The sequence below is a fragment of the Balaenoptera borealis genome (assembly GCF_965194805.1).
Source record: "Balaenoptera borealis genome assembly, chromosome: 8".
NCBI classification, from domain to species: Eukaryota; Metazoa; Chordata; class Mammalia; order Artiodactyla; family Balaenopteridae; genus Balaenoptera; species Balaenoptera borealis.
In genome coordinates this window covers 88575147-88597773 of record NC_138865.1, presented here as the reverse complement: position 1 = coordinate 88597773, position 22627 = coordinate 88575147, and the positions used below count along the sequence as shown (strand labels likewise).

Genomic DNA, 22627 nt, shown 5'->3' with positions numbered 1-22627 from the left:
AGATTAAATGTAACCTGTTTTACTTTACTATAAAGTCAGCATTTTCAACCTTTACGTTAAAAGCAACGTGAAGTCCCCTAGGTTTGCGGTGTGGGTAGTAGGGCTGGTTGGTGGCCGTGGGATCTGGGGCTTGGGCCAGACTGTATGATCTGGAGAGGACTCTGGGCTCCAAAAAGGGTATTCAGACGAGGAGGAGACTCCGTGTTGGCTTTGTGCCTCCCACGTTTCACTTCACCCCGCTAACGCGCTGAGGGTGCGCTCTGGGTCCAGCCCTGTGCTCAGCTGAGCTACCTGCAGGGAGGAGGGCCTGGCCTCGGCGCCTGCAGGCAGGGCGCTCGCGTGTAGGCAAGGGTCTAGGGGGGAGGCAAGGCGCAAACACCGAAAACAAGGGAACGGGATCAGCGTGAAAACTGGGAGTCAGGCCCAAAAAGAGAACTCCCTTGGGGAAAGCGGCAGTGGAGTTGTCCCTGCCATACCTCCCATGACAGGTGGAAAGAATGACAGGCGGAAAGAATGACAGGCGGCGGGTAGGGTACATATGTCCACTCACCAAGGTCGTTGTTGTTCATCATCGCGTTGGACGCCCGCAGCCGGGGCCCCTGCTGAGTGAAGTGGTAGCCGAATTTGAGAAGTGTTGCATTTTTTTCCAACATGCTCACGATCTCCATTTCCACTTTGTTGCCCAGGGGCTGGCTCTTTGATCAAGAAAAGAACACAGTCACCTCTCACTCATTTGTGCAGGACCTAAACCTTCTCTACCTGCAGAAACCCTGAGCGGTGGGCGGGGATTTTAATACCTCCCTGTCCCCGCCCACTCCAAGAGCGGTGGGGGGGGGGCGGGGGGGGCAAGGGAAGTTTGGAGAAGTTGAAAGGTCACACAGCCAGGAGCGAATGAGCTGAGATTCAAACAACCCAGGGCTGCTGGACACCAAGAACAGATCTTTCTACTGCTTCACAGCAGCCTTCCTAGAATATTTCAGCAGGAAGGACCTTCACATCATCTAGTCTCAGGGAGATTTAGAAATCCTACAGCCCAGGCTATCCCCCATACTAATTAAATCAGAATCACTGGCTGTTATGATACTCAGGTGTCTGTGGTTTTTAAAACTCCCCAGGTTATTTCAATACAGAGCCAGGTTTGCTAGCCAGTCCTTTAGCAATTTACAAATGAAGAAACAGGCCCAGAGAGGGAAGAGGATTTGCCTAAGGTCACATAGTAAGTTGGGACTGCCAGAGTTAGCCTCCTAAAGCCTCACTCTGATCATGCTAGTTCCCTACCCCCAAATCTATAGTGATCATCTGACAAAGATGAAAAGGAAAGGAAAGGAAAACACGATAATACACAGTGTTGGGAAGGATATGATGAGGATATTCATCAGTATCATTTATAAAAGTGGGGATAAAAGGGAAACAAACATTCATCAAGAGGGGGTTGCTCAAATAAATGATGGTTCAGCTTTATAGTAGAACATGGGCAGCTAGCTGTACAATGATGGTGCGAGTCATCAGTTCCAGGCTGGAAAATATGCCATGACACAATATTGAGTAGACAAAGCCTAGTGACAAAACGGGTCATATTTATGTAAAGTTACCTCTATTTCCCATATACATGCATATGCACTGAAAAGGCCTGGGAGCATATTGGTGGTGGTGGAATTTGGGGGAGTTTTTGTCTTCTTCTTTGTATCTTCCTGTTTTGTTTGTGTTCTGTTGTATCTTACTGTATTGTTTGAGTTTTATGTACAATAAGATATTAAAAAGTAAATATAATCTTAAAGAGGTTTGAAAAGACAGAGAAGGCAAGCTAATATCACATTTAATGATTAAAGACATTCCCCCTCAGAGCAGGAACAAGACAACAAAATTGTCTTGGATTTCAGTTATGTAAGAAAAAGAAAGAAAAGTCACCATATTGGAAAGGAAGAAGCAAAACTATTTCTATTTGCAGATGACACAATACTGTATCTAGAAAATCCTAAGGAATCCACAAAAAACTATTAGCGCTAATAAACAAGTTCAGCAAGCTTGCAGGGTGTAAGATCGATATACAAAACCCAGCTGTGTTTCTATACACTAGCCATGAACAATCCAAAAATAAAATTAAGACAATAATTCCATTTACAATAACATAAAAATATTTAGGAATAAATTTAATAAAAGAAGTAAAGACTTGCACACTGAAAACTATACCACAGCATTGTACATTAAGGAAGACCTGAATAAACATATAAACATCCCGTATTCACGGATCAGAAGACTTAATATTGCTAAGATGGCAAGACTGCCAAATTGATCTAAAGAAGCAGCAAACAGAAACACACAACCACCTCCAATCACTTCCCACTGCCAATAACTGCTGCCATTTATTAAGAGCTTACTATGTTCCCAATGCCTTGTGCGCAACTTGCAGGGTCTCAGTTCATTCAATAACCCAACAGGATAAGCCCCGCCTCCTCTTCAGCCTGGCACTCCAAGTGCTGCAGTTTAGTCCTTGCCTTATTTCCTCTCTCAGTCTTTCCTCAGCCTGGTTACCCCAGGGATGGGGAGTCTGGTACCTGGTGCCTCGTGCAGGCAGAGGTCTATTTCTAAATGTTCATGTGCCCTCCTGCCTCCATGTGGAATGCCCCTACCCTCCCGTACCCACCTGTTGGTGTATCCTTAGTGCTTTAATACCCATCACAAATACCCCCTCCCCCACGAGGCCTTTCCTGATCCTTACCCCTGGAAACCATCCTTCCCCACTCGACACTCAAGTGGCCCACTGTATGTCCCTCTCTACTCCCGGGCCAGTCCATCTGCATTACTGGGTCACCTGCCTCCACAACTGTCTCTCCAACTAGACCTGTGTTGTTCAGTATAGTAGCCACCAGCTGCGTGTGGCTTTTTTTTTTTTTTTTAATTATTTATTTATTTATTTATGGCTGTGTTGGGTGTTCGTTTCTGTGCGAGGGCTTTCTCTAGTTGCGGCAAGCGGGGGCCACTCTTCATTGCGGTGTGCGGGCCTCTCACTATCGCGGCCTCTCTTGTTGCGGAGCACAGGCTCCAGACACGCAGGCTCCGTAGTTGTGGCTCACGGGCCTAGTTGCTCCGCGGCATGTGGGATCCTCCCAGACCAGGGCTCGAACCCGTGTCCTCTGCACTGGCAGGCAGACTCTCAACCACTGCGCCACCAGGGAAGCCCTGCATGTGGCTTTTTAACTTTAAATCTTTTTTAACTGACATAACATTATATTAGTTTCAGGTATACAATATAATGATTCGATATTTGTATACATCGTGAAATGATCACCACAATAAGTCTAGTTAACATCCATCCCCATACATAGTTATCAATACAAAAAAAAGTGGTTTTTTTCTTACAATGAGGACTTTTAAGATTTACTGTCTTGGCAACTTTCAAATATGCAATACAGCGTTATTAACTATAGTCAGCATGCTGTACATTACACCCCCATGCCTTATGTATTACTGGAAGTTTGTACCTTTTGACCTCCCTCACCCATTTCACCCACTCCTTACCCCCCACCTCTGGCAACCACCAATCTGTTCTCTGTATCTATGAGCTTGGTTGGTTTTGCCTTTTGTTTTTTCTTAGATTCCACGTATAACTGAGATCATATGGTATCTGTTTTTCTCTGTCTGACTTATTTTACATCACATAATACCCTCTAGGTCCATCCATGTTGTCACAAATGGCAAGATTTCATTCCTTTTTTATGGCTAAATAATATTCCATTGTATATACCACATTTGCTTTATCCATTCATCCATCAATGGACACTTAGGTTGTTTCTGTGTCTTGGCTATTATAAATAATGCTGCAATGAAATGGGGATACATATATCTTTTTGAATTAGTGTTTTCATTTTCTTCCAATAAATACTCAGAAATGAAATTGCTGCATCATAGGGTAGTTCTATTTTTAATTTTTTTCAGGAATAGCCATACTGTTTTCCATAGTGACTGCACCAATTTACATTCCCACCAGTGGTGCACAAGGTTCCCTTTTCTCCACATCCTTGCCAACACTTGTGAAGTCTTACCTTTTGATAATAGCCATTCTAACAGTGTGAGGTGATAGCTCATTGTGGTTTGGTTTGCATTTCCCTGATGATTAGTGATGTTGAGCAACTTTTCGTGTACCTGTTGGTCATCCGTATGTCTTCTTATTCAGATCCTCTGCCCATTTTTAAATCAGATTGTTTGGGTTTTTTTAAACTTTAAATTTAAATAATTAAAATTAAATAAAATTTATGTGGAATCTAAAAAATAATACAAATGAATATATATAGCAAAACAGAAACAGACTCACAGATATAGAAAACAAACTAGTGGTTATCAGAGGGGAGAGGGAAGTGGGGAGGGGCAAGATAGGAATAGGTGATTAAGAGGTAAAAACTACTATGTATAAAACAGATAAGCAACAAGGATATATTGTATAACACAGGGAATTATAGCCATTATCTTGTAATAACTTATAATGGAGTATAATCTATAAAAATACTGAATCATATTATACTGGAGTGTAGTTGATTACAAATGTTGTGCTGGTTTCAGGTGTGCATCAGAGTGGTTCACTTATACATGTGCATGTATCTATTCTTTTTCAAATTCTTTTCCCATTTAGGTTATTACAGAGTGTTGAGTGGAGTTCCCTGTGCTATACAGTAGGTCCTTGTTGCTTATCTATTTTAAATATAGCAGTGTTCAGGCAGTGTACTTTAGGGCACCACACCGTAGGATGTTTGCAAGAAACAAAAACGGAGTTTGCCCTTGGGTTACTCTCTTTCAAGGCAAACAGGGAATAATAGGTTATACATATTTATCTTTCTGTTATAAACACACACACACACACACACACACACAGACACACACACACACACACACACAAACCCATCTGTTTGGATATACAGATGTTCTCCTAGGCCAAAATTTTAAGAAGAACTGATTGTTAAAGTTATTGAGTGTGAAAGTGGGCAAGATTTTCAACTGTATTATTATAGAATATATAGAAATAAAATCCAATCTAGAAAAAAAATACTGAATCACTATGTTGTACACCTGAAACTAATATAATATTGCAAAGTAACTACACTTCATTTAAAAATTAAATAAAATTTAAAATTCAGTTCCTCAGTTGCATTAGGCACATTTCAAGTGTGCAAGAGCCACTGGCTAGTGGCTACCATATTGGTCAGTGCAGATACAGAACATCTCTATCAACACAGAAAGTTCTGTTGGATGATGCTACCCTAGACTATGAGCCCTTGGAGAGCACACAGTACCCTGTATCTCTAGGGCAAGGTCAAGGAATTGAATTGAATGGAAAAAATAGGAACAGGATCAATGCACATCAACCCGGGAAGGTTGAGAAGACACATCAGCCCAACATCCAAATGGACAAGCACGGAACCGCAGCTGAGACTCTTGACAGAGAACTCCTCCCAGGTATTATGAGTTCACTGGAGCTTGTGTGGGTTCAGATGGGGCTTGGACCGCTGACTAGGGCAGGCAGAGGGAGGATGGTAAGATTCCACCAGCCTATCTGGCAAGGCTCCGGAAAGGGCTGGGAAGAGCTCAGGCCTGTCCTTGAAGGAGCCAGCACAGCCCTGGGCTCTGGCCGGCTTGGCCTGGCAGATGATACAGAGACTGTCTGAGACCCCAATCCACCTCCTTTAGCGTCTTTTCAAAATATGAAGCACATTCTCACTGTCAAATATTGGAATGAAAAGTGAGAAATCCGGCGAATTGCCCCCACACGTTGCCCGTGTCTTCACTGGGGAGGGGTCCTGTTTTCAGGCCTCATCTGTGCTGAGGGGCAGGGGGAGTGCCCCACGCCCTGAGGGTCCTAGGAAGGGCCTGCTGGAGGGAGCTGGGGGGTGCTGGGGAGGAGGGTGAATCAAGACGGGCAGAGAGCCGCCCCACCGTTTGCATAGGGCCGGCGGGGATGTATGGGGCCTGCAGGCACCCCGTGTGTACTGCCTGCTTCCTGGGCGCTGGGAGGGTCTCTCCTGTCCTTCCATAAATGCAGCCTGTCTGGAAGCTGGGCTCCTCAGTTCCAGCCCAGCTCTGACACTAACTAGATCCATGACCTTGGCCCACCCTGTCCCTTCTCTGACCCTCGGTTTCCCCACCGAGGGGTAAAAGGAGGGCTGGACTAGGTGTGTCTCAGCGCCCTGGGCTGCGGTCACCCGCCACCTCCCACCCCAGCCTCACTGCCATCCCAGGGCAACTCCAGGCGGCAAGAGAACATGGCCTGGAGGTAAAGAGAGCCTGGCTGAGTAAATAAACCGCCCCAGAGTCCTACTCCTGAATTTGTGTCCCGAGCCAGCCTGCAAGGCTCCGTGTCACCCCGGGCAGAATGCCCCAAGTCCCTTTCTTTGGCCGTATAAGGAGAAAGGAGGACAGAGACTCTGACACAGGGTGCAGGTGCAGGGGCTGAGGAGAAAGCTGCGGCCTCCAGAGACCCTGGTGACTAACCAAGGATGAGGAATAAATCCAGCGCCACTCACCACCTCCTCTTTGCCACGCCGCCCAGAGCCCAGGCCTCCCGGCACGCTGCGAGAGGTGCAGGTGGCATCCCCTTGCCCGGGCCAGCAGAGCCCCCTCCCCAGACTTCCCTCAGCCCACCCCTCCCCCACCAGGCCCCAGTCCAGTCTCTAGACTCCAGGCTCCCAGGAGCACCTCCCCACAGGCCCCCTGCATCTGGGCGGTCAGAGCCCCCTCTGGTCTCCTGGGCCCGGATGGCCTCGCCCCGCCCCCAATCCTCTCCTATCCAGCCGGGAACCATCTTTGCAGAGCATGACTCTGACTGGTGCTGATAACAGCCCACAGACCACTTTTCCTCAAACCACCCATTCAGAGCCCTTTGGGCTCCTAACTCCTTTTTTCGCTTTCCTCTGGCGGTCCCATTAATCTAGTTTAGTTTGGATGGGCTCCACGGCTTCCCCCTCTCCTCCTCTGTTTGTGTGGTTCCCTGCACCTGAGGCCGTGGCCACCCTCTGAGATACTGTCCACCCTATGGGTTTATCTCAAATTCCACCTCCTCCAAGAAGCCCTCCCTGATGCCTGCTCCTGACTGAGATTTCTCCCCCCAGTGGCCCACTGTCTGTGGCTTGCTGGGGCACCCGGTTGGATGGTCAGCTGTACACCTGTCTGTCTTCTTATCCAGTGTGGAATCCCTAGAGGGCAGAGCCAGAGCCTCATTCACACACAGAGCCCAGCATAGCCCTGGGGTACAGCAGGCACTTATCAAACACTGAGATGAACTGAAGAAAGATGCTTCTGGGATGGGGTGGGGGCAGATGGTGACCAATGCTCTGGCCTGGCACCAAGGGAAAGGGACAGCTGAGAAAATCCAAGACCCACACACAACTACAGTAGGATTCAAGAGCCCAGACAGGCACAGTTCATGGACTTTAGAGTCACAAAGACGTGGGTTCGAATCTTGCCTCTGTTACTTACTTACTGTGCGACCTCGGGCAGGGTACAGAGCCTGCCTGGGCCTCAGTTTCCTCATCTACAATACTGGGGTGGGTTGTGACACCTACTCACAAAGAGTCTTTGCAAGCATTAAATGAGATAATGGATATATGGTACCTGCTCAGTACATTAACTCTTAGAATAACGTGTAAACTCCCTGAGTCACCTTCCAAGTAATTATAAAAGTGAACAACTTCATAGTTTGCATCTCTTATCTCCTTAGAAGTAGAGATTCTTACTATCCCCATGTGACAAACGAGGAAACAGGCTCAGGGAAGCGAACGTCCTCACACAGGGTGTTTAGCCAGGGTGAGGGTGATGGTCAGCACTGGCTCTGGGGAGACAGCACTGGGAGGAGTAGTGGGCAGCTCACTCCCCGTAAGCTGCCGCTGCAATGACCTGAGGCCAGTGCGCTGGGTCATCTTTGGCCAACGTTCTGCCCCGGGACTCAGGTTTCAGCTGACACTGGGTAGATCCTGACTCCCTGCCCGGGTAGGCCTGGAGTCACATGAGTGGCCAATCCCAGGGCCTGGCCCAGGGCTGCTGCCAAGCCTGCTACATGCCTTTGTTCCATCTGATCTGCCTGCGATAAAGCAGGGTCAGCAATGGAAGAAAGGGTGGAAGTGAGGGGGGCTGGGAACGGGTGATGCAACCGTAGGCCACTGGCATATGAGAAATGGAAGGTGTTGGATGCAGCAAACTCACATGACAGGGCTGCTGCGGGCTGATGTGGCCTCTTTATATGAATTAGAGAAAAGTGCCTTCTCTGGGTGAATAAAGCCCCATACCAAGTTTTGGAGAGTAGAGTATGGGTTGGATTTTGCCCCCTGCCTCCTCATTGGGCAGTGAACAACATATACAAATATCCAGGGCAGCCCTGCTTATAAAGTGCCACTGCAGGGCCAAGTTCTGAGCCGGGTAATAGGATATGGACATGACTCAGACACTGCACTATCTTCTGAGAACCTCACAGGGAAGCTGAGGTGCTAGGAGAACACAGGGAAGGAGCACCTAACTCTCTTGGGGGGAGGCTTAGAGGCCCTGTGGCAGGCTGAAGGGAGAAGGCGGTGATATGCTGGCTCTTGGGAAAAAACAAACAAACAAACAAAAAGGTTGGATTTGTAGTGTTTGCCAATTTCCACAGTGTAAATACTCTCACTAGGAGTGACTTCAAGGTACCAGCATGCCATCACTCAAGTGGAATTGAGAAGGGATGTGTACAGTCAGCTCCAGCATGCTGGTTCAAGCTGGCTCTAGAACCACTAGGAGAAAGAGAGGCTTCAACTGAATCCAGAAGGAAGAGGAGGATTTCTCTAGGCAGAGAAGGGGTAGGGGCAGGGGATGACATTCCAGGGGGAGAGAAAAGCAAGAGCTAAGACATGGAGGCGTGACAGTAAGTAGGGAGCAAACTGTGAGGAGTTTTGAAGGTTTATGATTGGGAGGGGACCATCAAAGTCTTCTGGAGGCTGGTGATGCTTTAGTTCTTGGCCAAGGTTACCTGCCTATCATGACTCATTAAGCTGTGCATTTAACTTCTATGCACTTTTCTATATGTTCGTAGTATTTTTCAATAAGGATAAAAAAGTAGAGATAATCTCATTCAGGGACAACCAGTGTTTACAATTTTGTTATACTTCCACCCAATCTTTTTCCTATATACATATGTATATGACCTTTCAGCAAACGTTTTCATGTAGGGGAAAAAACGCCCAAGTTCCCTATCCATAAACCATAAAGAAGAAAGCATTTTAGCACTGGGAGCGACACGGTGTACTGGAGGGAGTGTGGGCTTTACAGTCAGAGACCTGCATTCAAATCCTGCTTCCGCAAGCGCTCAGTTGGCGGCCCTGAGAAAGCTGCTTGCCTTCAGCTTCTCTGAGCTGTTTTCTCTTCTGCAAACTGAGACTGATAACACCCATATCCTGCAGAGTTGTTGGGAAGATCAGAGATGATGTGTATAAGGTGCACAGCACAGAGCCTGCCCCCCAGGACACCCTCAACACATGCAACATACAAGATACCCTTATTAGCATTGTCTTAGAAAGCTGGAACTGAAAGAGTTGCCCTGAAAATAAATGACTGAACCACAGAAGGTATAGAGGAATGATAACCCTGTAAGGATAAAGGCAAACTAGAATTTGCCCAGTGAATAACCTTCATGGTAAGGAGACCCAAAAGCCCATTGAGTGTGTGTGTGTGTTGGTGGGGGGTGACACATGAAAATGGGGACGTTTAGCCTAGTGAGGAAGACTCCAATGGTTTATAAAACCTGTGCACCAGATGTGTCCTGTGTGCAGCAGAGAACAGAGTTAAACTCAACAAACAGCACTTATAGGGAGCTGATTTCTATTGGATATAAGGAAGGATATTCTCACTAAGAATGAAAGGGGTGATCTCGGTAAGGAGTGAGCTCCCCATCGCTAGGGGGTATCCAAGCAGAAGGTGGCGGAGCACTTGGTGGGAATGATGAAGAAGGAAGGTGAGCATGGTGGAGGGTGTGGACTGGACAACCTTGGAGGCCCCTTAAAGCTGGGCTCTGGTGCTTTTATAAGCAACAGCATCTGCTCTGTCCAGCAGCATCTAGTCCATACGGCAGCAAGCGGGAAAGTACAGAATGGCGAGCATCAAGTGAAGGACACAAGGAGACCTTCGCCCATCTTACCTGGTTATCGATCTTCAGTTCCACCAGAGAAGTGTTGTATGGAAGCGCTTCCACCAGGCGCAGGATCCCGGCTCCGGAAATGAAGTTGGATTCCACGTTCAGTGTCTTCAACACCTTGTTCACCTTGAGCATCTCAGCAAGGGCCTTGTACCAAAGGAGAAAATGCAGGGTACCCATGAGTTAGCCTGATCAAGGCTGGAGGCCCTGTGGGTAGAACCTAAAATACTGAGGGAGCCTTGCTGGGAGTGAGAGTCCCTTGCACACCGTCAGGGGCCAGGCAAGACGATCTCCACAACTTCCTTCACCAAGCACTACTCTGTGTCTCTCCTCCCCTCCAACTTGTCATGGCCCCGAACCCCTAGCTGGAGATTTACAGCTCCTTAGCCTGCATCCAAAGCCTCTATTACCTGGTTCCCCCACTCTGATCAGCCTCAACTCTGGCTGCCAGTCTTGGTGGGGCTACTTTCAGTTCCCCAGGCACACAGTGCTTTCCCTCTGCTCTGCCTTTGCTCATCCTGTCCCTGCCACCTGGAATGCTCTTTCCTTTCTGCTTCACTCGTTCAAACCCTGTCCCTCCTTTAAGGCCATCCTCAGTGCCCCTTTCTCCAAGAGCCTTTGCTGATGTCCCCCAGCTAGCTGTGCCTGCCCTCTTGAACCTCACAGACTTTATCCATAACCTCCCTCAAGGAACTTGTATTCCTGCATTAGAGTTGTTTTTATTCTGGTGTTGGCTCCGCCATTAGCCTATATACTCTTGGTGGGCTGATGGTCACCTTATTCATCCCATGGTGCCCTCCAACCCACACAGTGCCCAGCACATAGTAGGCCCTCGGTCACTGTTCACTGAGTGACTAGTGGAGTCCCAACCTCCCTATATGCTCTCCACTTGTCTCTTCTATGTCCCTGTTGTAATTCCATGGAGTCGTCATTCTCTTTGAGCAGCAGGGAGGGGAGCCTGGGAAGCCATCCCGCTGGGCAAGTGACCTGGGCAAACCGGAGGAGAGGAGCTCGGGTGGCCCCAGCACGTTTTGGAGGACTTCAGCCAGGGGTGTAGATGATAATCAGAGCCTCTAAAGGAAATGAGGTAATTAGCAGGTGGTAGAAACGACGAGTCACGGAGGAAAGGAGACACCAGCAGCTGATGGGCCAGGATGTATGATCAGTGGACCCTGGTTGTCTGAAATGATGATCTGATCCAAGAATGCCCTTCCCACTGGCCCTGCTTGCTGAAACCTTTGCAAGGCTCAGCTCCCAGGATGTCTTCTGAGCCAAAATCCTCAGCTTCCCCTGCTTCCGTGTACCCCAGGATGACATGTCAGCTTCCTCTGTGACCCTGAGTAGGTTGGACCCTCCTGAGGGGAGGGAACGAGTCTGTGCCCGCTCCACAGCATCCTTCTTACTCCCCAGGAAAGGCCTGGCCTGATAATCAAAAAATTTGACAACCAGTATGTGAGTGCACCAGGCCAATCCAAGTAGACATACTAGTGGCTGAGCTGGTCCTGGAGGCACTGTCATGCCAGGTGTCAACTCTTTGTTTGCTGGATCAGAGTGGAGGAACGGGCAGGAGAAGAGCTGGGGCAGGCAGTTGGGGCACTAGCAGAGCTCTGGAAGCCTATTTACCAATTGTTCTGGAAGTATTTTCATCTTCAACAATGGGTATCCTGGTGTGAAGGGGCTGACATCAGCTGTTGGCCTGGCACAGGGTCAATTCCCCATAAACATTTGTGGAGCTGAGCTGAGTGCCAGCATGCATGGGCGTGGTTTCTGATCCATGACATAGCAGTGGACAGGGCATGTGGCTTTGCCAGCTGTTTCTCTGTGGGCAAACTCAGGATCTACCAAGATGTCCTGAGGTCAGGGGACATCCATCTAGAGGTTCTCCACTGGCAGCAGTGAGAGACTATGAGCCATTTCCATCACTTCAAAAACGTCAAAGGAAATGTCCTATGTATTTTAAAAATCAGAAAATAATTGATGGCTATGAATGGACTTCAAAGCAAGGAAAGTTATTAGGGATAAAGAAGGGTAGTATATAACGATAAAGGGGTCAATTATCCAAGAAGACATAACAATCCTTTATGAGAACGTGCCTTATGACAGAGTATCAAACTATATGAGACAAAAACTAATAGAGTTGCAAAGAGAGATAGATGAATCCACTATCATAGTTGGAGACTTCAATACCCCTCTATGGATACGGACAGATCCAGCAGGCCAAAGATCAGGAAAGACATAACTGAACTGAACGACACTGTCAATCGACTAGATATAATTGATATCTACAGACTATCTCATCCAACAATAGCAGAATACACATTCTTCTTGTGCACACATGGAACATTCACCAAGACAGACCACATTGTGGGCCGTAAAACACATCCTAACAAATTTAAAAGAATAGAAATCATACAATATCTGCCCTCAGACTACAATGGAATCAAACAAGAAGTGAATAACAGAAAGATAACTAGAAAATTCCCAAATACATGGAGATTAAACAACACACTTCTAAATAACACATGGGTCAAAGAAGAAATCTCAAGATAAATTAAAAAGTATTTTGAACTACGACCAAGTGGGATTTATCCCAGGTATACAAGGCTGGTTCAACACTGGAAAATCAATTAATATAATTCATCACATCAACAAGCTAAAAAAGTAAAATAGTCATTTTGATAGATGAAAAAAAAGCATTTGACAACATCCAACATCCATGCATGATAAAAACTCTCAGTAAACTAGGAATAGAGGGCAATTTCCGTAAATTGATAAAGAATATCTACAAAAAAATCTACAGTTAGGGACTTCCCTGGTGGCACAGTGGTTAAGAACCCACCTGCCACTGCAGGGGACATGGGTTCGAGCCCTGATCCGGGAAGATCCCACATACCATGGAGCAACTAAGCCCATGCGCCACAACTACTGAGCCTGCGCTCTAGAGCCCGCAAGCCACAACTACTGAGCCCACGTGCCACAACTACTGAAGCACGTGTGCCTAGAGCCTGTGCTCGGCAACAAGAGAAGCCACCGCAATGAGAAGCCCGCGCACCGCAACAAAGAGTAGCCCCTGATCGCCGCAACTAGAGAAAGCCCTCACGCAGCAACGAAGACCCAATGCAGCCAAACATAAATAATAATAATAAAAAAAAACATAATACCATTATTATTAGCACCCCAAACAGTGAAATACTTAGGTATAAAGCTAACAAAATATGTACAAGATCTATATGAGCACAACTACAGAACTCTGATGTATGAAATAAAAAAAGAACTAAATAAATGGAAGTATATTCCATGTTCATGTACAAGAAAACTCAGTATTGTCAAGATATCAGTTCTTCCCATTTTGATATAGATTCAATGCAATCTCAATCGAAATCCCAGCAAGTTATTTCGTGGATATCAACAAACTGATTGCTACTAAATGGTTAATTACCATGCCTGGTAAGCTAATTCCTGTACCTTTTTACCTGCTATTAGTATTGTAGTAGTCACACTGTACTGTTATCCTTTAGCTGTCTGCATGGCTGGAGGGACCATTATGTTCATGAAAGTGGGAGCTATGACTGTCTTGGTCACAGTTGTATTCTCAGAGCCTAATTCACTGCTGGGCACAGAGAGACTCCATAAATATGTGTTGAATTTTTTTTTTTTTTCCTAAAAACGAATTGATGGCTACTTTATAATAAGTACAATTTAATCTAATCAGCAATATCTTTAAGACATAGTTAAAAAACAAATAAAATTGGTCGTTGGGAACCACTGATGAAGACAATAATTTTTAGATATGGAGAAACTGAGGACCAGGGAGGGGCGGGCCCTTGTCTACTCATGACATGCTGAGTGGTGAGAGAGCTGGCTTTAGGGTACATTTGACTTGCTTTTAAATCTCAGCTCCACCTCTCACTTGCTGTGCAACTTTGGACAAAGCAAGTTGCCTGAGCTCCCTTTACCTCAGGTTCTTCATCCGTAAAGTGGGGAGCCCTGCACCTCTGGGATCAGGGGTGGTTATGGAGATTAACTAGGATAATGTACAGATGGTGCCTGGGTAATGGCTGTTCTGTCCATGTCCTCTCCTGGCTCCTAGCCCAGTGCCTTTCACCACATCACACCACACCACACCACACAGGGTTCTTCATCAGTGGCACATGGCCAGGCCTGAGGCTACAAACGTCAACCTTCCTGTTTCTATGCCTCCCTCTCTCAATGCAGCAGATCAGAAAGGTACATACAAATGCCACGGGGTCATTGCTCCGTGTCCCCACGATGCTGAACTTCTTCACATACGAGTTCTCTTTCAGGGCTTCTGCATACACCTTGAGAGTGGGTATGGGGATATTCTGCAGAGAGAAAGGCAGGCAGTGACCAGCAGCCCCTGTCAGGGGTGGGTAGGGCAGAGAGATGGGGCAGCAGCTCTCTCACACATGCAACCTGATTCCCTGCAAGTCTCTGACCAAAAAGCTGAATGGGCAAAGGGTTCCTGCTTTGCCCCAAATGGCTGAGATTGGAGGAGAACTTTCGGGTAAACAGATTGAGAAAATCCTCCCTGAAAATTTCAGATAGGACCTGTAATTTTCTCTTTGTACATGCGGAGACCGGAGGAGAAGGAATACATCAAGGCAAAGGATGCAGAAGAGTGTTGTGGTGAGAGCTCAGGTCTGGGGGCGTGGGAGAGGGCAGGGGCTTGGCCTCCGCCCCAGCACTGGCAATGTTTCTGACTTGCTGTGTGACTCTGGGGAAGCCTCTGCTCCTCTCTGGGTTTGTTTCTGGAAAACTAAGGTGTGGCATGGCCCTAGGTGATCTTTAAGAGACGTATGTCCCAGAGGATCTCAGCCTGCCACACATCAGAGGTGCCGGGGGAACTTTCACAAAGTGCTGATGCTCAGGCCTGCCCCGGACCAATAAGATCAGACTCTCTGTGGGGAGAGGGACCGGGCATTGGCATTTATTTATTTTTTAATCTCCTCAAGTGAAAACCACTGATCTAGTCCAACTGCCTCACGTGCAGAGGGGAAACTGAGGCCTGGAGAGGGCCGAGCCCTTGCCTGAGGCCTCACGGTGAAGACACAGGGCCGTGGCCAGGTTCCACACCCCCACGCCTCCTGGTACGCACTGCCAGGGTGCACGGCTCTGAATTGTGCCAGCATCTCCCACTGTGCACACGGCAGACAGCAGAGGCGCCCGAGAGAGAGAGCCTGGCTGTGTTTGAACGGATCTCTCATTTCAGAGCGTCACTTTAGCCCCCGTGGGAGTAGAGCATGGGAAGGCCAGGTGCAGGAGAACACTGCGGGCGCAGGTTTCCGATCTGATTGTGCCGTGGGGCTGGCAGCCACTTAAAAGAAAGTGGAGAAGAAAGGAAAGGGGAGCCGGGGAGAGAGGGGCCCACTTCTTATCTTACATCCACACCCCCCGAGAACTAATCCCTCTGGCCCCTGGGCTGAGCAGGTGGGCAGGCAGCTGGGCCTGCTTCTGAATTCCTCCTGCAGCCTGTCCATCCGTCCCCCCTCTGCCCTTAGTGGTCACACAGGAAAGGTCCGGAGAGATGTGGGCCGACGGCTTGGAATATGTCTTTGGACATTTGGGCTGACAGTTCCCTTCTAAGGTTGCAGAATGAGGCTGAATATGTGCATGCTACACTGGTTCAGGGCTAGGTCCCTCCCCGGGCTTGGGTTACCCCATGAACCTGGTGGGCCCCGGGCTTTTCCAGCCTCGGGATCCCATGCAGCCATATGTGTCTGACTCACGATTTTATCTCAGAGAAGCTCTCAGTGTTTTGAATAAGGTGGCGGGTTTCCAGAGCCGAAGCTGGGATGGCCTGTGGTGAACATCTGGGTCTGATGTCAGTCCCCGAAAGAAACCAGGACCATGAGCTGTGCTGGTTTACACTATCCTCCCTCCGAAAGCTTCTGTCTCTATTCCTGATCCAGAAGCACCCAGAGTCCAAGCAGGACCCTGCTGTCTCCGCACAGCCAGGCCCGGGTCGTCTGGGTCTGGGTGGCACTAGACATGGCTTCGCCACCTCCCCCCAGCAGGGCAAGTGGAGTGATAGGGGTTAACCTCACCCGGATGTTGTTGAGGTTGACCTCTTCAAGTTTTGGGTCGTTGCTCTTTATCCGCTCCAGCGTTTCCTCCAAGTCTGTTGCATTTGGTTCTTCATCAGGCACAGGCTTGTATTGTGTAGGTTTGATCACACCTAGAGTGACCGACAACAGGCAGGTGGCTCACAGAGACGGGGCGTCACTCTCCCTCGACATAAGGACACCGGAAGGAAGCGGCAGCAGAGCTCAGGGACACGGAAGGCCGGGCATCTCAGGGGCTATGGGGGATGGGGGCGGACAGTGGGCGGGGCCGGGAGTCTGGGCCCTACTTGGACTCCGCCTCTGCCGTCCTGCAACAACTGGGTGAATGCGCTAAACTGTCTGAACCTCGGTGTCCTCACCTGCAGAATGTGAACAGTCGTTCTACCCAGTGGGCTCTTGTGAGGGTAAAATGAAGGCTGGATGGGAAAGAAATGTGTAGGCCTTCCAGAGGGAGGGATAATTGCGCGTTGGGTGCCCTTGTTTCTCTTTGGGGCCAAAATGCCAGCTTGGAACAATGCAGTGAAGCGATTCAGACAATGCAATATTGGCACAGGAAAGGACAAGGAGACTCGTGGAGCAGGAGAGGCATCCGGAGACAGACCCATGTGGATACATGGACGTTTATGATCAAGGTGGAGTCCCAAACCAGAGGTGAAAGGATGAACTTTACAAAGAGTGGTGTTCGGACAACAGGATATTGATTTAAAAAAATGAAAGTTCAATCTCATCTCACACCACACACAAACATGAACTCTAGGAGGATTAAGAAGTTGAATATAAGAAGTAAACCTCTAAGACTTACAGAAGAAAATACAGGAGGATGTTTTGTTAATACTGGGATGGGGAGGGTCTTCGTAAATAAGTCACAAAATCCCAGGAGAGTAAAAGGAAAAAGTGGATAGATTTGGCTTTATAGAATTCAAAATCTTCTGCAGTGAGCCAGAGAGCGGGCAGAGGCAGCAAGACGTGGGAGGACCCCTCACTTCCAAGGTGCCCTCGCTGGGGGCAGGGAGGGGTGCCCGTACTCACTGTTGAGTCCCTCCTTGTTCACGATGGAGCTGCTGCCCAAGGCCTGGTAGTACTGCTGGTTGCTCATGAGCGTGTGCATGCCCAGGATAGCTGCGGGGACACGAAGGGCCCATGACGCGCCTCTCAGACAGAGAGCCTTCTGGGCACGGACATTCCATGCCCCAGGAAGTTTTGCTCACAGAAATGGCAAGAAACACTTGCATGTAAACTTTTAAATTTTATTTGGTTTTTACTCTTGCCTCTATTGACGTGACTCTCGAATCTCCATCCCCAGCCTAGGTTTCTCTGTCCCTGGCCTCAGATTCCTAGATGTCCCTCTGATGTCCCACTGGCACATCCAACCCAACTTGGCCAAAACGGAACTCCTCTTCCCCGACAACAGCCTCTTCCTTCGGCTCACGTTCCATCTGGTCATCCTGCCTGTCCCTCGGGGTAGACCCTCAGTCACATGGCACCCCTTCCCCTAAATCCTCACCCTCCTATACAGAGCCTCTCATCTGTCCCACCTCCCACTCCATCACCTCTGTCCTGGTTAAGGCCCTATCAGTTCTCGCCTGTATTATCACAGCTGTGGAATCACTGGTACTCTGGCCTCAGTCTCTTCCTATCTTCCCCCACCAGCATTCAGCACAGAGCAGCCAGAAAGATCTCTCTGGAAAGGCAAACCTAACCACATCCCCCCGTGATCAGTCATTCTTTCATCCGTTCATTTGTTCGACATTTACCGAGTGCCAGCATCATGTGTCCAGCTCCAGGGGGGTGGGGACGGTGAGGAACAAGAAAGACAGGGGCTCTGCCACGTAGGTTACAGTCTGCTGGGAATGAGAAACTAAGCAGGTGCCCACACAATTAAAAACGTAAGTGCAGAGTATGCTAAGTGTTGTAAAGAAAAAGTTCAGTGTGCTCTGGGAGAAGAGAACAGGGAAACTTGGGATGAGAGAGATGAATATAGATGTTGGCCAAGTTAAGAGAAAGGAGGTAGAACATTCTGGGCAGAGGGATGGCGGGTGGGAAGCCCTAGGCTTGGGGAGTGGAAGGCCAGGGAGGGAAGGGGAAGCTGAAGATGGATAGAGATGAAGTTGGACATGTGGCAGAGGGCAACAGGTCCTCACCAAATGCTTATGTCGGGCTAGAGAGTACACTGTACATCAGTGACACTCAGTCTGGTTGTGCATCGGAATCATTGGGAATCTTTTGAAACTCCTGATGCCCAGGACTCCCCCAGACCAATTAAACCCCAATCCCTGGGCTGGGGCCGGGCATCTGCCTTTTTTAAAGCTCCCCAGGTGGTTTCACCGGGCAGCCGAGGTTGAGAACACTGCCTAATGCCATCCCCCTTAATCTTCACAACAACCCTTTGGAGTAGATTTTATTCAAATAGGCAAGGTCACATCCTACAGGGTCTTCTAGGTCCAGGTAAGGAGCTCAGATGTCTTTTTCTAGGTGTGGCCTGAGCAGGGAGTGAGATGGTCTGACTCAAGTTCTGTGACTGTTACTCAGGCTGAATGTGGAGCACTGACTAGAGGGGAGGGATGGGCGTGCAGGACCATGAGGCTGGTGCAGCATCCGCCTGGGAAGACAGTGCCTTGTGACTCCAGAGCCTGGCTTCACTGGCCCTCCCCGGGGCTGGCCCTGCTTCAATAGCCTTGTCCCTTGCCCACGCCCTTTCTGCTCCGGCAACACAAATGGTCGCTGCTCAGTAGATGCTCCTGCTTCTGCCAATGCTGCCTGTCTGCTGGCAATCCTCTCTCCATCTGCACTGCCCACTGCTGAAATGCCCCCCAGGAGAGTTTTGAGATTTAGCAAATAAAAATACAGGATACCCAGTTAAACTGTAATTTCAGATAAACAATGAAAAATGTTCCAGTAAAAGTACATCCCATTCAGTATTTGAGACCTTCTTATATTAGAAACTTATTAATCATTTATCTGAAATTCAGATCCAACTGAGCATACTATATTTGATCTAACAACTCTACCTCCCCATCCTTTAAGTTTGGAATAATGCTTCCTCCCCCAGGGAGTCCTCCTGGATTCTACCTTCTCTCTCTGTAGCTCTCTCACAGCACCTGGTGTCCTTATCACAGTACATAGTCAACACAGTGTTAGAGCTTTCTGGGTACACGCATGCTTCCCCTACTGGACTGTGGGCTTCCGGAGGTCAGGGAAGAATATTATCTCTCTTCTACCTCTTCCAGAAGATGGTATTTGGTAAACATTTGCTCATTTAAAAAAATTCCCCTGGCCATTTCATTAGACACGATTTCTAGTTAGAGAGACAACAGCGAGCCTTTAGTGAAGACTCAAGAGAACCAAGTTCCAGCCCTGACTCTGCCCCTGATGCTGTGTGACCTTGGGTAAGTCCCCTCCCCTCTCTGGGCTTCAGCCTCCTCTGTACAATGAGGGGTGAGACCAGACCACTGGTTCTCAATCATGGCTGCATATACAAATTACCCGGGAGCTTTACGACAATACCAGTGCTCCTCCTGGACAAACTGATTCGAATCTCTGGAGATGTATTTTTAATCTCCTTGGATGATTTTTTATGCTTAGTGGGAGCTAAGAACCACAAGACAAGATGATCTCAAAGTACCTTCTGTTTCTCACATTCTAAGAGTCTTCTCTGCTAAAATTAGACTTGCCTGCTCATCGCTAAGGAGAACTGGTACGGAGAGAGGCATCTGCACTGTTTTGAGCTCTCTGGGCTTTAATTTAGGCTGCATTTCTGTGGGCAGAGGGAGCTGAAGCCTGAGTCAGCAGCAGGTGAATCAGATCACCTGGAGTCACCTTCTGGAGATGGCTCTTCCAGCTCCCATACAGAGAGCGGCTTTGGTGGTGGTTCTGGGCTGCTGCTGGGATTCTAGTTTGGGAAAACAGTTTGGAAAGGTTTCTGGGAATCATAGGAAAGATGTAACCTCATATGGCTGGCTGGTCTTGCTTAGAGTGTATAGAGAGGTGGAAAATGGAAAATACATTTTGTGCTTGGACAATAGCTTCTTGTAATGGTCCAGAAAGAGAAGGCAGAGGCAGGAAGGTTACAAGGAAGTGCTGGGGGACAGAGGAAGGAGACCTGGGCTCCAGTCTGGGCCTTGGTACCAAGTTGCTGGGTAACCCTGTCCAGGTCACTTCTACTTTTGGGTCCTCGGTGTTCTCACCTGTAAAATGGACTATGTTTGAAGGCTGATCTCTTACCTTCACATGGGACTTAATAGCCACATGGCAATTTCTCATCTTCTTACGCTGTTTGATTTTTACAGCAAGCATCCAGGGCAGTTACTGTCGGTCCCCACTTTTCCAGCAGGCTCAAGAGGGAAATGGTTGGTCAGAGACCGTTCGGTGAGGACCCTCCTGGCTTCTAAGTTAGTGTCCCCACCCACACCGCTACGCACTAGGTCACCAACAGGTCTAAAGTTCTAAAACTTGCCCTCAACTTCAGAATTCTAAGGACAGATAACAGTATATTCTAGGAGGTAATGTATGTCAATAGCAGCCCTAAGAAGAAATGAAACGACTTTGCAGTTCAGAGGAGGTTAGAGTTCTAAGAAGGAAGGAGGGAAGGAGGGAGGGAAAAAGGGAGGGAAGGAGGAAGGGGAGAGGCCAAGCTAAATCTCCACTGCTGAGCGGAACGCTTGGTGGCTCTGAAGCCAGTATTTCCTCTCCCGCCCTAAGCACCAAATCGTGACTTTATCCTTTTTTGGTTTTGCACACTCCATGTCACCAGGAGTGAGTGATAGAGAAAAAGAGCACATCAACATTGCTTGCTGCTTCATTCTTTTTTTTAAAAATAAATTTATTTATTTTCATTTATTTATTTTTGGCTGCATTGGGTCTTCGTTGCTGCGTGCGGGCTTTCTCTAGTTGTGGCGACCGGGGGCTACTCTTCGTTGTGATACGTGGGTTTCTCATTGCAGTGGCTTCTCTTGTGGAGCACAGGTTCTAGGCATGCGGGCTTCAGTAGTTGTGGTACATGGGCTCAGTCGTTGTGGCTCGCGGGCTCCAGAGCGCAGGCTCAGTAGTTGTGGCGCACGGGCTTAGTTGCTCCGCGGCATGTGGGATCTTCCCGGACCAGGGCTCAAACCCTCTTCCGCTAGGATGCGTCTCCCCGCCTAGTTCACCTCTACTCTTCCTCCTTTCGGCTCAGCTTCGGTCCCCACCCTCATCTTGCAGCCTCACCACCTCACTCGGCCCTTTCTCCCTACAACACTCACTCCCACTTGTCCTTCCACGTTGGCCTCAGTGTTTGTTTAACCTCGGCTCCTCGAGGGCAGGAACCTGGCTGCTTCCTTACGATTGGTCCAGAGCAGTCGGAGGCTTAGTTAATGGAAATGCTCTGCCTGGGAGTTGAGCTGTGGGGAGCAGAGATGACCTGAAGACCCTGTGCCCAGCGCATCCTCCTGTGCCTTCCCTAATGAGTCATCCACTCGGGGCTCCAGCTACTCCCCCCAACACACCCAGCACTCCGACAAGATGTCCTGCCTCCAGCGCCTCCATCTCTTAAACTGACTCACTCCTTGCATCCCTGCAGGCACCCAGCTCTGTTTTCTGATGCCTCAGGCCAGAAAGCCTGGCGTCGTCTCGTCATCTCAGCCTCTTGGCCTCTGACCCAGCTCTAGGAACAGCTGGTCTCTCGGAGCCACGTTACAGACGCGGTCCACCTCAGCCCTTGGCCTTACCTGGGGCCTGCCTCCTACATCCCCTCGTCCTCCGAACACCACCGCCTCTCTGCCCAAGCCCCTGCTTTCATCCGGCCTCTTCCAACACTCCCCCAGGCCCGGGTGTCAATGCTTTTGTGCGACATCCGGAGCCTTTCCTAATTCGGCCCCATCCTCCCCAGGCCGACTCCGTGAGACTCTGCCATGCACCCCCCCTCACCACCCTGTTTCCATTCCCCTACCCTGGAGGGCTTAATCCAGGTTGTACTGGGTGGTGATGCTGTGAGTGGGACCAAGCTGCCTGGGTTCAAACCCCGTGGGCAAGGATAACCTCACTGTGCCGACTTCCCCTCTCTGAAAAATGGGAACATCAATAAACTCACTTCATAGGACTGCTGTGGTCAATAAATGCAGCAAGGTATGGAAAGCAACTCCCACAGCAGCTGGGACATAGGTGGTCAACAAATGTTCCGCGCCTCCTTCCACTGCCACCTTGCAAACAGCTGACAAACAACGACACGTGTCCAAGGTTAGCCAGTGAACAGTGGAAGCCCATGGTATCATGAACAGATACTAATAATTGGTCACGCCAATAAAAATAAAGAGGAATAGTTTCAGGATATCAACCCAGAAATTTAGCACAACATTGCAGCTCTATTTTGGCACTGACAGCAGAGTCATTTGATAATCCCTCTGAGCTGCCTAACAAGGGGAGTGACGTC

At 48.7% G+C, this 22627-nt stretch overlaps 1 protein-coding gene across 4 annotated transcripts in view; it reads right to left on the bottom strand.

Annotated features, from left to right (window-relative positions):
- TMOD1 (tropomodulin 1) overlaps positions 1-22627 on the bottom strand; it is a 103100-nt gene that overhangs the window by 31377 nt on the left and 49096 nt on the right. For 3 of the 4 annotated variants that reach the window (XM_082404150.1, XM_082404149.1, XM_082404152.1), the window contains 5 exons: positions 17254-17343; positions 16207-16337; positions 14377-14484; positions 10145-10288; positions 551-695 (listed from right to left, as the gene is read on the bottom strand). In XM_082404150.1, the coding sequence (XP_082260276.1) occupies positions 551-695; positions 10145-10288; positions 14377-14484; positions 16207-16337; positions 17254-17343 (618 nt within the window). The remainder of the gene's footprint in view (positions 1-550; positions 696-10144; positions 10289-14376; positions 14485-16206; positions 16338-17253; positions 17344-22627) is intronic. The other variant, XM_082404151.1, reaches the window with a different exon arrangement.